Below are 14512 nucleotides of genomic sequence, written 5' to 3' on the forward strand. Positions count from 1 at the left end.
GTGTATTTCCCTTTGGTTTGATATAAAAACCTTGGTTGGTGTAATGATAAAGAATAGAACAAGAAAAAGATACCCCTTCCCTTTAAGTGCACTGGTTATCATACAGCATCAAATTAACTCTCTGCCCTGGAAGCATCCTTGGTTGAGAAAACTCAGTAGGTCAAGGTGTGATTTTTAAAATATGGGGAGGGAAGAACAGGAAGGGGAAGAATCCAACCTTTAAAAAGCACACACATTAAATATTATACGTGGAATCCAGGGAGAAAAAAAAAAAAAACATGGTAAGAAGGCGACTCAAAATATATTTTACATTATGACGTCATTTTAAAAGAGAGAGATGAAAGAACAAATCAGCAGGTTGGACATTTAAGGGGAGAAAAAAAGGTACCAGCCAAGGAATTTGCTATTCAGGAGCTGTTAGTGTTGGTTTACTCAGGAGAGCACTGTAGCAAAGGATGCTTTCTTTCTCCAAGTTCCTAACTCGAGAACCTCTCCAATGTCTTAGTTTGCTGGTCCTCTTTTTTTCCATTTGGTCTTGACTGGTGCTATTTGAGGTGACCTTTTATTTGATTATCGGTGTTGGGTAGCGTTTTAACACACCTCTTTCCCTGTGCTGTTCCCAGGGAGGATATTGAGCTGTGTCAGCTGAGCGGCGTGTTCTTTTGCTTTCAGCCTCAGAGCTGCTATGCTTGAAGCCCGTCTGTCTGCGGCAGCTGTGGCGGGGTCTGAGAGCGCACTTGACTGCACCCCGCTGTCCACCGCGGGAGTGGGCTGCCTCAGTAGGGCGGCAGCGGTGGAAGCACTAGTCAGAGGAGCCATCGTGGAAAAGAGCCTGCGAGGAAAGTAAACACTGGGGTCAACAACCGAGGCAGTTTAGGTATTGCCGCATAACATACGTCCTTTTTCCCCTCTTTTTAATTTTTTCTTTTCTTAATGAACTCCCTTTAACACGTGTTCAATGCTTTCAGAGCTTGAGGTGTGAACAATGTGACTTTTTTTTTTTTGTATTGTGGGAGAATTCGGTCGGGTGCTGAGGGGGCAGAAGACCTGTTGCAAAATCTCAACGTTGGCATTCAGAAGATTTTTTTTTTAATCTAATTTTATCAAAGTTGTTGGTGACAGACTTGTTCAGGAGATGCCCTGTCAAGAGTAGAGTTGATACTATGATTTATGCTGAATAGAGTTATAGATTCCGAAGTCAAATGCTTTCTCATGATCATCCAGCATTTAGGAGAGGGATGAAGGAGACAGCAGGGGAGAAAAGGAAAGAGAAAGAGAAGAAAGAGGGGGGAGAAAGGGAGCGAGGAAAGACGGGAGGAACAGAGGAAGTGATGGAACGCGAAGAAGAGAAGATTGGGAGGGAGAAGAGGGGAAAGAGAAAAGGGGAAGGAGAGAGAGAGAGAGAGAGAGAGAGAGAGAGAGAGAGAGAGAGAGAGAGAGAGAGAGAGAGAGAGCGAGAGCACAGTGGTAACGGTTAACTCGGCTTAGCTCTATTCCGGTTTGGGGTTATGTTCTGTTTTGCTTTGTTTTTGTTTTTTATTTTTTCTTCCTTCCCACCAGCGAACGTCTATGTTGTCTTTCTCCTGGGAAAGGCTCCGAAGTCCCTGGTGCCCGGTGTGTCTATCGACTCCTTAGCCCTGATGCCCATTCCCTGCAGGAGGTGATATGCCTGTTGATTTCCTCACAGTGGAATGCCAATTACTAGCCAGCAACCTAGCATCCCCGCTCAATGACACAATCTTTTAAATGCCTTCCCTCTAGTTTGCCTGACTTCTCTCCCCAGAGCAGTAGCGATGAAGAGAGGGAGTGACCCCTTTGACTGGCACATGAAGATGTACAGACTCTCCATTAACCAAGGAGGTGATTATTGACATCGTCATTGCTAGGAACTGAACTATGGTCCTTCTAAAGGCAATGGGGCCTTATAGCTAAGCCTCAGTTTGCTAAGCCTGGGCATTGGCCACCACAGAGCAGTCACCGCCTGCTTCTCCTTTGCCTTGGCATGAAAAGTGGAAGCCAGGGTTGGTACTGAGAGGAACCAAAGCCAGAGCTGACCTCTCTCCCCAAGCCCCCAAAGGACGCCTGGTTCTTGGGCTGGCCTCCCTCTTGAATGTTGCCCTAGGTTTGTTCCATGCTCTGTTGGCACCTTGCTTTGAGTTTTCCAGCCTTGAATCACTGTCTTTAGGAAGGAGTCAAAATTCTGCTTTGTATTAGGAAATCCAGTTCTCCTCCTCCCTCTCCAACTTACCCCGCTTACTTTATTCCCTGCCCCTTCCCTTGCCTATTTTAATCTTACAGCCCATTATCCAGGCTGTTGTTAGTAAGCTTTTACAATTCACTTTTCAATTTGTTGTCAGGAGGAAAATATTAGAAGCAGTGCATTAATGCTGCAGGAGAGCTGATAAAGTGTGAAATCATGCCTCCATGCAGGGGGCGTGACAGAACTGTAACATCACTTGTTCCATTAGGTAAATTGAGTCACTGACTGCAATTTGATGCACAATCTGTTTAATTTCATTGGTTTGTATGAAGAAACTAATTTTACTTGGAATTTGGTTTTTCCCCTCCATGAGATGATTTTTTTTTAAGTGGCTGCTCAGTTGGATGAATCTATTATTTCTTTGTTCTCTTAAAGAGAGATCATTGCAGCTACATTCAGTTTTATTTTCACTGCACTTTCCAACTTAATACATCCTTCCTTTGTTTCTTTGTGTGATTAACTACAGACTTTTATTTCATCATTTGATGCTCATTTAAAGAAAGAGAGCTATAATATAAGATGAATTATTTCTTTTATTTCCTTGTCTTGTACCACTGTTTGATTCAGGCGTAACATACAGGGATACAGCTTTAACAGTCGGTCACTTGAGTAACAAGATAGATTCAGCTTTAGGACACTGAGAATGTCTGACCTCAGTGTTAGCCACACACAACCTCAGATCAGTTTCTCTTGAACCTAAGTGCTTGTTCCTCTCTTGGTCTGCCACGCTGATGAACTAAATGAACTCCCATCCAGAGGAGGGATCACCAACATGGATTTTGCTCTCCCATCCCTACATCACCCATTATTGGCAGTATTCTATAGTGATACCTTAGGATTATAATATGAGAATACAATTATTGTCCATAAAACATAGTCATTTTAATCACCCTCAGCAAGACTGTTTTCCTGATAAGGAATAGGAAGTCTCTTCTTGTGTCAAGCTTTACTTATTTTTGTAAAGGACCAATAATTTAAGTAATTTTTTTTTTCATTCTTTTCCCTTTCTCTTTCACCATTCTATTCCCCCTTACCTCTTAACCTCCCCAATTATCAGACCCTTGGATGCTGGAGAGTTTTTTTTTCTTCTTGTACATTTTAAATGTGTGTTTAAAAGCACAAGCTGAATAACATTACCTTCCAAATGCAGGGCTGATGAAGGCTGGATGCCGGAATACTGCTGCACCCAGGAAAGTGCTGAGGCCTAGTGGAGTCCCACTTGGTGGCAAAGTTGCAGAACCAGGTGGAGGAGGTAGACTGGGAAAGGCAGCAGCAGCTGCAGCTGCAGCAGCAGTCCAGGCTGAGTCCAGAGCTGGGTGATGAGGAGGGAAAGGACTGGCATCCAGGTATGGACTGAGGGGGTGGGTTGCTGAGAGAGGACCAGGAAAAGGCAAACCTGGAGGGTGAGTCTGAGCCCCAGCTTTCTCCCTTTTTCTCCACTTGGCCCGTCGGTTCTGGAACCAGACCTACAACCCCAAAATAAACCTCTGGTGAATGACTCTTTTGTCTGTCTGCTTGGAAGGATGCTTTAAGCCAGATGTATGTTCTTCTCTGCCTCAGATTCTCTTTTGGGACTGGACATCATCTCTTTTTTTCTCCCACCTCACTTCTACCTCTAGTCTTGATTTCATAATCATATTGTGCTTTGACTTTAAAAATATAAGACTGTTCTATGCCATATCTGGAGAGAGAGAAAAAAGGCATGGAAATGGGTCCCATTTATGAAATCAGAAAAGCAGGGAAACCATAGTAAACAAACACTATTCTACCAGGTCATTTTTTTTTCTGAATAGATTACTTCATTCTCCAGTTTAGGAAGAAAATAAATTTGCAATTTTTGGAATGTCCTCAATGGGCAGAAACAATTATATTCCATACCAGTGTCTATTTTCAACTATTCCAGGTTTATATAACACTATGATTCTCATCTTCATTTTCATTAGTTAAAAAGGGGACAATTCAGCAATGTGTATGGTGGGTATGGAGAAGAGTCCATGTAACGAAAGCAAGCTAATCAACTTGTCTATAGCATATGAAATGAACTGCTCCATAAAACAAACTATGATTGTAATTCTCATGCATGTGTTAGGTGCACAAACAGATTCAGTTCACTACATACTGAGCTAATAGATATATTACCTATAGTAAATGGGTATTCAAAATATAGTAGTATGCACTTTTCCAAATCTTTAGAGCATTCATATTTCCTAGTTTCCTTTAGGATATAGATTAAACCTATTTTATTCAAGAAAGATGGTATGATTTTGTGATGTTCTCAACATAAAATATCTTTCTATTTAGTAATAGAAAGCAGCCTAATTAGAGATCTTTACCTGAAATACTTGCTGTAGCTATCAGCGTTCTAAAAATAATTCCCAATAGCATCAAATGACTTTTTGTGTAATCTATTCAGTACACCCACATTCCCAAGATCTGCTAGGGCTCTTGAAAGCTTTAAGAGTTAAATCATAGAACAGCATCATTGGTGGCTTCTGTGTCCCGACAAATGTCTAAACAATTAAGGAATTCCAATTCCAGGCTATGTATATACAAAATTGCATGAAGAAATAATATCAAATAACAAGTAGGAGTTCTATTTCTCTCTCCCCCCCCAAAAATATGCAGGATTGTCAAATGTAGGTTGAGAACTTATGTTGTAAATACCCCAGTTTCTAAGTTTAGTTTGACTTTTAAACAGCCTTTATAATTAATCAATAAGAAAAATCAGTGATCAAAATGGATTGATCTTTTCAAATGGTGTTGTGAAGGAGGAAGATCTGAAAAATTCTACATGTTTTTCATCTTTTTTTTTTAACCACAAATCCTAAAAGCTTGAGGAAATACACAAAGTAATGCAGTCTTATCTATGAATGTGGGGGGGGGGAGAAGAGATAATTTTTATGCATGATATTTTCTGTTTTGAATATGATTTCTAATTGAAGGAAAATAGCAGCAATATCTTTGTTGCAATCAAAGGAATAAAGGAAGCAAAGTTGTCCAGAACAGACAAAATGTCCTTAAAGAAAGTGAAAATCTTTCCCAACCTAATTTTATTGCCTAGCTCAACCTCAATTATCAAGATGTCCCTACTGCAATTCTCCATTATTGAATTAATACCTCTGAGTACACCCAGAGGTAAACTAAGGGACTCTAATAATTCATATTCACTTAATTACATCTCCTCCAGTGAATAGGGGGAAAGGAGAAAGGAGGGGTGGGGGGGACTCTTTCTTTCTTTTTAAAAGTTATTTAACTTTCCCACGACTTGTTCCCCTGAGCTGAAAATACTGATTTGCTGTCACATCTCTGTTTGACAATGGAGAAATGTGTCAACAGAAAGGAGGGGACAGATCTCATCATTAACCCCTCTAATGCAAGAAGCTGTTGTGTATTAAATGAGCCATATGGAATTTATTATGCTTTATCAGCGCTTGATTTTAACTGTAAAGTGATTTGCTCAGCTTCAGACTCAGAGACATCTGTTTTCTGTTGGCAATCAGGGCATCCCAATGTTTATCGTCTCTTTGGTTATGAGGCTTGGGTTAGGAAATGCACTCTGGTATGGGGCTGCAAACACCTTTAATAGCATTGCACTCACTCACTATTAGATCAATGCGGGCTTATTGCTATAAAAAATGGGAAATCAAATAGCATTAGCCAGCTCCTTGTGCAGGCGGAGGGGAAATCAAACAGCATTTTGCCTTCAAATGGCCCTGTTTGTTCTAGCACTAAGTGGGCTTTTATGAAGCCCGATTGGAGACTTAATCGCAGCCAAATACCTGCTTGGAGCTGAGCGGATTCGTCTAACAACCAAATCCGCATTCTGCTCGATTATTTCAATCAGAGTAAGTTTGCGCCAGCGGATTGTTAGGTATCGGGGCTAAGCCTAGGCTCCCGAAGTGCCAAGCAGCCTGGGGTGTTTCAAACCCCGTCTCTGTCCCTTGGGTTTCTTTATTTCTCTCTCTCTCTCTCTCCCCCTTTAGGATGATATGATTTTCAATTTTATATAAAAATTGTATCATATATGTACACGTATACATATATACACACATACATACATACATATATGTAGTGGATAGATGTTTATATTTTAAGTTGGACTCCTGATTTCAGCACAACCTTTAGAGATCAAGTTTTGTTGCCCTTGACAGGGCCCACAAAATTTTGTCCTAATCTATGTGGCTAGACCTCCAGACTATGTTGGAGGAGAAAAATGCAACTCTAGACAACACTCCCCTCTTCTCTTTCCTCTTCCCCTACCCTCTCTCTCTCTGTCTGTCTCTGTCTCTGTCTTTCTCTGTCTCTGTCTCTGTGTCTTTTTCTGTCTCTGTTTCTCTCTCTCTCTCTCTCTCTCTCTCTCTCTCTCTCTCTCTCTCTCTGTCTCTCTCTCTGTCTCTCTCTCTCTGTCTTTCTGTCTCTCTCTCCCCCTCTTTGATGTCCTTTCATGCCTTATCCTAACCACAAATACAGTTTTATCCCATTCCTGGATGATGGGCCCTAGGGAACTCACCTGGACTCGGGCTTCTGTCAGATCGAGTCTCATGGCCAACTCTTCCCTGAGAAAGAAACAACACACAAACACAAACATCAATGTAGTGAGATGCAGTCACCCATAGACCTTGGACTCACTGTACCACTAAGCTAGAGTCTTTCACTGCTCCCATACCTGGGGATTAGTTAGCAAACACACCTTGGTTTACTTACAAAAACCTTAAGATTGAAAACGTAAGCTCATATTCATCCTCTTTTGCTGCTAAAATGAGTTTTTAGAATAGATGATAAGGTTTGCACAATCTTAACCACACGTTGCTAGGTGTAGAATTTTTTTTAAAGAGATGAGTCTAGATGTGATCATTAATGCACTTTCTAAGTTTATATAAGGCAAAGCATGATGGTGCTTTCCCCCTCATACAAGTATTCTTTACTTTGTCAGTCAGACATATGATCACGTGAAAATCTTAGACCATATTTCTTCTTAACATTTTGTTGGTAAAGAGCACAATACTAGTGAAAAATAAAATCAGTTTAATACTTGAGTCACCGAATCAGTAAGAAAATGCAGCTGGGCATCTATCTTAAGCCTCCCTCCTCCCCCCCCAGTTGTCTGTGTCTCTGTCACACTCTCTCCCTTTCTCTACTTTTTCTGTCTCTCCTCCCTGGTTTTTGGATTTTACACTCTCACTATTTCCCTCTCCCTTCCTCCTCCTTCCGTTAGATCACGATCCCCATTACCCTCTGGAGTTATATTAAGCTTATTAAAGGTTCGGTGGGGGCAATTTTTCAATTAAAAAATACTGTGCACTTCCTGTTTCAAATGCCCACCATAAACTCTGCTCATCATACAGAAGTCAATTTAGATGGAACTGTATCTCATCGTTGTAGTTATTACAGCAACAATTAAGACAAATAGGAAACCATTAAGATGTTGTAAAACTGCTCACAATTTGTTTACCGAAAATAGGAGAGCTCAGAATATAATTGGATCTCCCTCCGATAATATGAAAGAGTTGGGCTAGCTGAGCATCGGGACCCAGGACTGAGGGATGCTGCTCTTTGCTAGTCACTAGGCCTCACCTGAAAGTTTCTTTCAAAGCCTTCAGCATAGGAGAAGCTAAATCTGTTCTGAGCTTCCCTTCTCCTCCACCCGGCTGTCTAAACCAAATCTTTTACAGCTAGATCAAAGGAATCTCTTTAATAGAGAAGGGTGGGGTAGGAGTAAGTATGGGGAAGATGGCAATGTTCCCATCAAATCTGTTTCTCTTGAGGGAAGTAAAAAAAAAAAGTGGACACTAACTCCAACTCAATCAGCCTCATTTTTCTTTTTCACTTTTAACTTGTATCCATGTGTAGTATATGGCATAGTCACAGTGAGCTAATGGTTATTGGATTTTGAACATCTATTTTAAAGTTTCTTTAACTTAAAAAAAAGCTAAAGGAGAGGGATGGGTGGAGGATTGGGAAGGCCAAGTTTAGCATCCTCTCACTATGAAATCCGCTATTTTCTGCATCCTGTTGGGAGAGAATTTTAGAATGCAAAATCAATTATCGTTTGAAGTCCATGCTAGACGCTAAAGTATTCACAGTATGCTCTCTGCTTTAAAGTAGTAGTCATTTTTCTCTTTTAAAATTCAAATTAAAAAGCTTAAGTCGTCTGTGAAGTAGCTGGTTTAAGTTTGTCAAGTAGTTCTCTAAATATGTTTGCACTGCTCCGACACCCTTGCGTATCCTTCTTCCTCTCTCTCTGTCTCCAACTGGGTAATATTTCCTCCTGACCCTGGCTTTCCCCCAGTAAAAGCAGGCTATAAACCAACTGAGCTTTGGGCGGGGGTAAAGAAGGATGCTACAGCATACCTCCCAAATCGGGGATCAACTTTTCCAGATTAGCTGAATTAGCACCGTGCATACTTTCTCTCCCTGCCTCTTGAATACACATTAAAAAAAACAATGTAAGACTGATAGAGAGTATAACAAAATATTCCGATCCATAAATCCTCAACACACAACTGGATACATTTTTTCACCATTCAAATTTCGTATCAACTTCATATAGGGAATGCAATGCCCATGATTTGTCGTGCATACATATCCAAACATTTTTGTTAAGCATATTAATTAAACACAAATTCAGACTGTAGGCAGGCATAAATATATAAAACCTCGAATGGCTCCAGGATTTTACTCAGACACGTATTTTGGGAATCCTCAAATCAGAATACTTTGATCTTTTTAAAGGACTTTCCTGTAGGGATAGGGCTCTAAAGTCCCTTGGGAATACTGTAACTGATATCCCACAGGCTTATCTGTGAATATGAAGGGGGTTCAGCAAGGCAGACCAAAATAGATCATGATTTATTGTAGACCTCACCAGAGCCAGCGCTACCTGCTCTAGGCCAAAGTATGCAGCAAATATAGCTTGAGTCTAGAACGGGAAAGTTCGACCAGTCCTTTGGGTATGTGCTCGCGTGTGAATCTATTTGTCTGCAAGTCTGTTAGAAGAGCGCTTTCTAGTCTGGGTAGGCAAGCTAGTTTTCCAAAAATAATTTAGAAAAGAAAAAGAAATTGGGCTTGGTGATGGGAGGGCAGAAATCGTCCCACCAAACTTTGATCCCTTTGAAATAATAGTGGGACTGAAGGGAAGGGGGTTAGTAGAAATCTATAGAGAGGGGACAGAGGCGTGTGGTGGCGGAGGGGTACTGGAGAAGGGGCAAGAGTTTGGGTAAGTTCAGGGACAGTAAGTAGGTCCTGGTGCTAAGGCCGGGAGACACCTGCAAATAGTGCCCGTGCTCGGTTTCTAGCTGCTGCGGTGCTCTCCCTCTTAAGCCCAGTCTTTTGCCCGGGAGGACCACTACTGTAAATATTGCCGGGAATGGTAGGTACAGGTTCCTATTCCTGCCTACCTACTTGTCTATCTGTACGTCTGTCGCTACCTCTCAGACATCTTGTCGCCCGTGGCCGTCTAAGCCCGACTCTGTGTGTGTGTGTGTGTGTGTGTGTGTGTGTGTGTGTGTGTGTGTGTAAGGGGTGGGGGAGTTCTAGGAAAGATGGCAGTACCTGGTGAAAACGTCGGGGTAGTGGGTTTTTTGGAAAGCTCGCTCCAGTTCCTCCAGTTGATAACTGGTGAAGGTAGTGCGGTAACGCCGCTGCTTCCTCTTGAGCAGGCCCTCCTCGGAGTCACTGCCGGCAGACAGGCACACACTGTCCTCGCCGTCCTTGCCCTCGCCGTCCTCGCCAGGGTGCAGCAGCAGCTCCTCCTTGGGGGACAGCTCCCCGCCCTCCGCGGCGGCTGCTGCAGCGGCAGCGGCGGCGGCTGCGGCCGCTGCGGCAGCGGCGGTGGCGGCGGTGCAGCGCCTAGGCTCCTTCAGGAGGCCCCTGCCGTCGTCCTCCAGGAGCTCCTCCTCGTCGTCCTCCAGCAACTCTTCTTCTTCATCGTCCTCCTCCTCGTCCTCCAGCAGTTCCTCCTCGTCGTCCTCCGGACCTGGGGGACCGGAGGAGGCGGCGGCGGCCGAAGCTACTTGGCCCAGCCTGTCGTCGGGGTGCGGAGCGCCTCCCTTGCTCCCCAGCTCGTCTAGAGCGGGCGGTGGTGGCACGAAGGGGGCCCCGTTCTCCCTGTACGACTTGCTGCGGCTGATGCTGACCTGTGGCGCTTGGCTGATTTTGAGCGTGTCCCAGGCGGAGGTGGCCCCAACCCCGGTTCCGGCTCCGGCCCCGGCCCCGTCGGGCCTGTCTCCAGACCTCTGCTGTGGGGGTTCCCCGCGCGGGCCCGCCGCGGCTGCCGCAGCAGCTGCCGCCGCCGCCGCCGCCGCTGCCGCCGCCGCCGCTCCCTGCAGAAGGCGGCCCCCTCCCGGACCGTAGAGGCGCCTCAGCTTGGGGGGCAGGTGAAGTTCTGCTTCGAACGGAGGACTACTGCCCTTCGGGGAGCCTGCTGAGGAAGGAAGGAGGAAGGGGTAGAGAAAAATAGCGTGGACAAGGAAGAAGGAGAAGGGAGAGAGACCGGCAGACGGCCGACACCCCAACAGCCGGGACACATAGAGGGAGAGAAGAGGATGGGGTGGGGAGAGAAAGAGAAGTACACAGTAGGTCAATGTCAGTGTCCCAAGCACAGCTACCAGCTGCCACCCAAAGGCAAGTTAGGCACTGGTCTGTCCCATTTCCCCTGTATCTCAATCCTCAGATCTCCCACCACTTGAATACTCCGTTCCACTAAGACTTTTTTTCCCTAAAGGAATCAGACAAGAAACCCTGGAATCACCGAGGCCAGAGAAGGGATCATGTTTGGGGTTCTGTCAGCCGGCTAGTGCAATTCTTAACTACGGTCTCCTGGTTTTGCCCCCTCCTCCAGTAGGTTGGTAGGGGATCGAAAGAAGAGGGCCGAGGGAGCTGGCAGGCCCTACTCATCCAGTTGCACTAGAAAACATGCCACGGGACAGTTGGCACGGTGCCCATAGCTTTCAACTCCCCGTTTCACTCTTTCCTCACACATACACACCCACTTTATTAAAGATTATTGTGCATTCATTCTCTGAGCCCCCCAACTTTTTTGGGAAAGAGAAAACATTCTAGCACAGAAACAACTAAAAAAAAACCCTTAAAACTTTGCTAATTACATCGCTCCCTTCTTTCTACAGCTAGGCGATGAGGCTGTGGGGCACTGCAGCTAATCCTTGGCTGGCGCTGAACTGGGGAGAGGGGAGCTGCCCCAGCTGGAGGCCGCTGGAGGAGCAGACAGACTCTGGAGGTTCTGGGAGCCCTGATCCGTCCCCAGCCAACCTGAGGGAAGGGGGCGAAATCTTTCTTACTGAAACGAGGAAAATTCCCCAAGAGCCGATACGCCTTTAAAAAGAAGTGGGGAAGACTGGGGTGTGTGTGGTGGAGAGAGTGTTATAGGGAACGCGCCTGCCAAATAGTCTGCTTAGGACTCTTTCCCTTCGAGGAAGCGCCTGACACAAGTGCTGCCACAAGCTATAAAAAGAAAGGGAGAAAGTCAGTTTTATTTTAAATAAACGACTTTTTCTCTTCTCCCCCCATCCCCGCCCCAGTCAGTTTCCTTTTCCCCAAAGGACACGAGCACTGGCTTGACCACCAGCTTTAAGATGTCAAACGCGAGTCTGCGGGGATTTTCTTCCTATCCTCTAGAGATAAACTTGAGAAGAGCAGGTTTGAGGACATGCTGCAAAATAGTTGTTCTGCATTTTAAATCACCATTTGAATGAAAATCGCAGAACCTCATCTGGAGAAAGAGAGGGGAGAGAGACGGAGAGAGGGAGAGAGAGAGAGAGAGAGAGAGAGAGAGAGAGAGAGAGAGAGAGAGAAAGAAGAGAGGAGAGAGAGACAGAGATCCCTCGAAAAGCTGCATTTTTCGTGTGGTTCAAATACCATAAGATGAAATTTCCGACACCCCAGTTAGACATTTTCTGCAATGCTTCAGTTAAAAGGTTCCTAAGAAATATGTAAGGAAAAAAATGGATCGTGAGGAAAGGAAACCTCAGGTAGAGGAATGACATCCCCACGCCCCGGTTTGTTTTTCTTTAGGTGCCCCCAGATTTTGGCTGCTTTGAGGTTCCCCAAGTCGTTGCTCTAAAGGATTTGATCCCGGGGAGCACCTGCCATTTCTGATTTCTCTCCAGCACACTAACACCAATCTCCAACACGACCGATATATTACTTTAATAAGGCAGCTACATTCAACTAACAACCAGAAATGTTCCTCTCTCTGTGCTCTGGAGAGAGAGAAATCTCCTGTCAGAGGCTTTTTTTTTTTTTTTTTTAATATAGGTCCCTGAAAGGGTGGGTGCAGGCAGCAAAGTTTACAGGCCTTATGGATCTATCTTCCTCTTCTTCCTCAGTCCCTCTCCCTCTGTTCCCAACCCTTCCTCCTTCCCAAAAACAAAATAAAAAACCACAATAATTGCACTTCGGGAATGATATTTTGGCTGTCGCGATTTGCAGTCCGAAGGATTGAAAGATTTGTTTCTTACCTTGCGCGACCTTATCCTGATCTGTCCGGTTGGACAGAGAAGGCAGGCTCTGAGCAGCTCCTAGCAATCTCATTTTACAGGGACTCCGCCTGCCCAGGATGCTGTCTATGCAGTAGGAGGAGAGCAAAGTTGGAGATTTACTTTTGCACTCAGGCCTCTCAGAGCAGCTCTCCTCTTGGTACTGATTGCTCATGGTTTTTGGCTTTTCCCCTTTTCGTAACGAGCTGGGAGGTTGCTGCCTCTCTCAGAAGGCTGGCTGGCTGGATATGTGTGTGTAGGGGAAATGGCTGGCTTTTTTTTTTTTTTTTGGTTTTGGGGTTTGGTTTTTTTTTTTTCCTTGTTGCTTTCCCCGCCCCACCCCCTAAGCTGCTTGTTTTAATCCCCCCTCCGGCGGCTCCCACACTCGCCCCTCTTCGTGCTCAGGACACCAGTAACAAGTGTAGTGAGCAGCAATTGCTTTGCTCCGGAGTCCCTCTCCTCCACGTGCTGGGAGTCGTCCCCTGATTGGTTCTCACCAGAGGCTGGGCAGCATTAGGCTAAGGGCGAGAAGTAAAACTCGACATGGATTTCCTGGGGACAGCCCTCAACCACCATCACCAAATAAAAAAGTTCATTGCCCTATCCTTTAGAACCTTTTTTCTTTCTTTTCTTCTCTCTTCTTAAAAACAAAACAAAATAAACTCTCGAAGGCCTTATCTGAAGCTCTGATTATTCCCACCCCCAACCCCATCATCTCTAGACTACTTCTAATGGCTCTAATACGCCTTATCTGGGAAAGCCATTTCTGATGCTACGGTCTCTCAGGGGATTCGTGAGATAGAGGACATAGGAAGAAGGCCAAGAGACGGGAATGACACATCAAAGCTGAACTCATAACAAACACAATGCATCTTAAAGCCTCCAAGGAATCTGAATGTAGCATTTTGTACAGTGTCGGGCACTCAGTGGAGTGCACAATTAAAAAAAAAATGTTAGTTTTTGTTAATGCTGATGACAATGGTCAGCCGAGGAGCTAAGGAGTGGGCAGAGGCTGAAATCTGTGGTCGGTCTCAACATACACACAATCCACACAACGTGAACTCCAGGTTTCAGTGGTAATATCCTCACCCCTCAAGACGAAATACACGTTGCTTACTGATTTTTGTTGTTGTTTTCCTAACTTGTTTGGAGTAGGGAGAAGGAAAATTGTTAAAACGAAGTTTTGTAACTAACATAACGGGGAGCTCAAAACCAGATGAAGAGGAGGAAAAAGAAAAGGCCAAAGATTAGGTCTGTAGGATTTCTTTCAGGTGTCTCTATAAATTTCCCTCTTTTTATTCTCCCCCATCGACTTCACAAGTTCTGCTCCCCACCTCGCATCAAAATTACATTGTTGTAGGAACCTGAGACCACACTGAACCGAGTTCCCATGGAAGGTTAGTTTGGGACACGGAGGGTGTCAGAGATTCATTAAGCTCTGAACAATAGGGGGCTATGTTCCAGTCTCATCTTTATCGCCTAAAATAGAGGACCCGTAGTTTTCCCAACTGATACGTCTGTTCTGATTACGAGTTGATGGCACAGTTGAGGGTCCCAGGAAAGGAAAAAAGGTAAGCCCCTAGGGCTAGGGGCATTTCTCTGAAAACATCTTTGACAGCTAGCATCACACACACACACACACACACACACACACACACACACACACACACACACACACACACACACCAAAAAAAGCCGAAGAGTCCGATCAAGATTTAAATTTGTAAAGTCTAGAGAGCGAAACCCTCGTATTTACTCT

At 44.6% G+C, this 14512-nt stretch overlaps 1 protein-coding gene across 1 annotated transcript; it reads right to left on the reverse strand.

Annotated features, from left to right (window-relative positions):
* Positions 1–591: 591 nt before the first annotated feature.
* ARX (aristaless related homeobox) lies at positions 592–12928 on the reverse strand. Its single transcript, XM_027845446.1, has 5 exons — positions 12736–12928; positions 9812–10679; positions 6771–6816; positions 3398–3726; positions 592–832 (listed from the first exon to the last, which is right to left on the reverse strand). Exons 1-5 carry the CDS (start codon positions 12926–12928, stop codon positions 592–594), a joined length of 1677 nt encoding a protein of 558 aa, XP_027701247.1.
* Positions 12929–14512: the final 1584 nt, after the last annotated feature.

The sequence above is a fragment of the Vombatus ursinus genome, unplaced genomic scaffold, assembly GCF_900497805.2.
Source record: "Vombatus ursinus unplaced genomic scaffold, bare-nosed wombat genome assembly UNPS02014962.1, whole genome shotgun sequence".
Lineage (NCBI taxonomy): Eukaryota > Metazoa > Chordata > Mammalia > Diprotodontia > Vombatidae > Vombatus > Vombatus ursinus.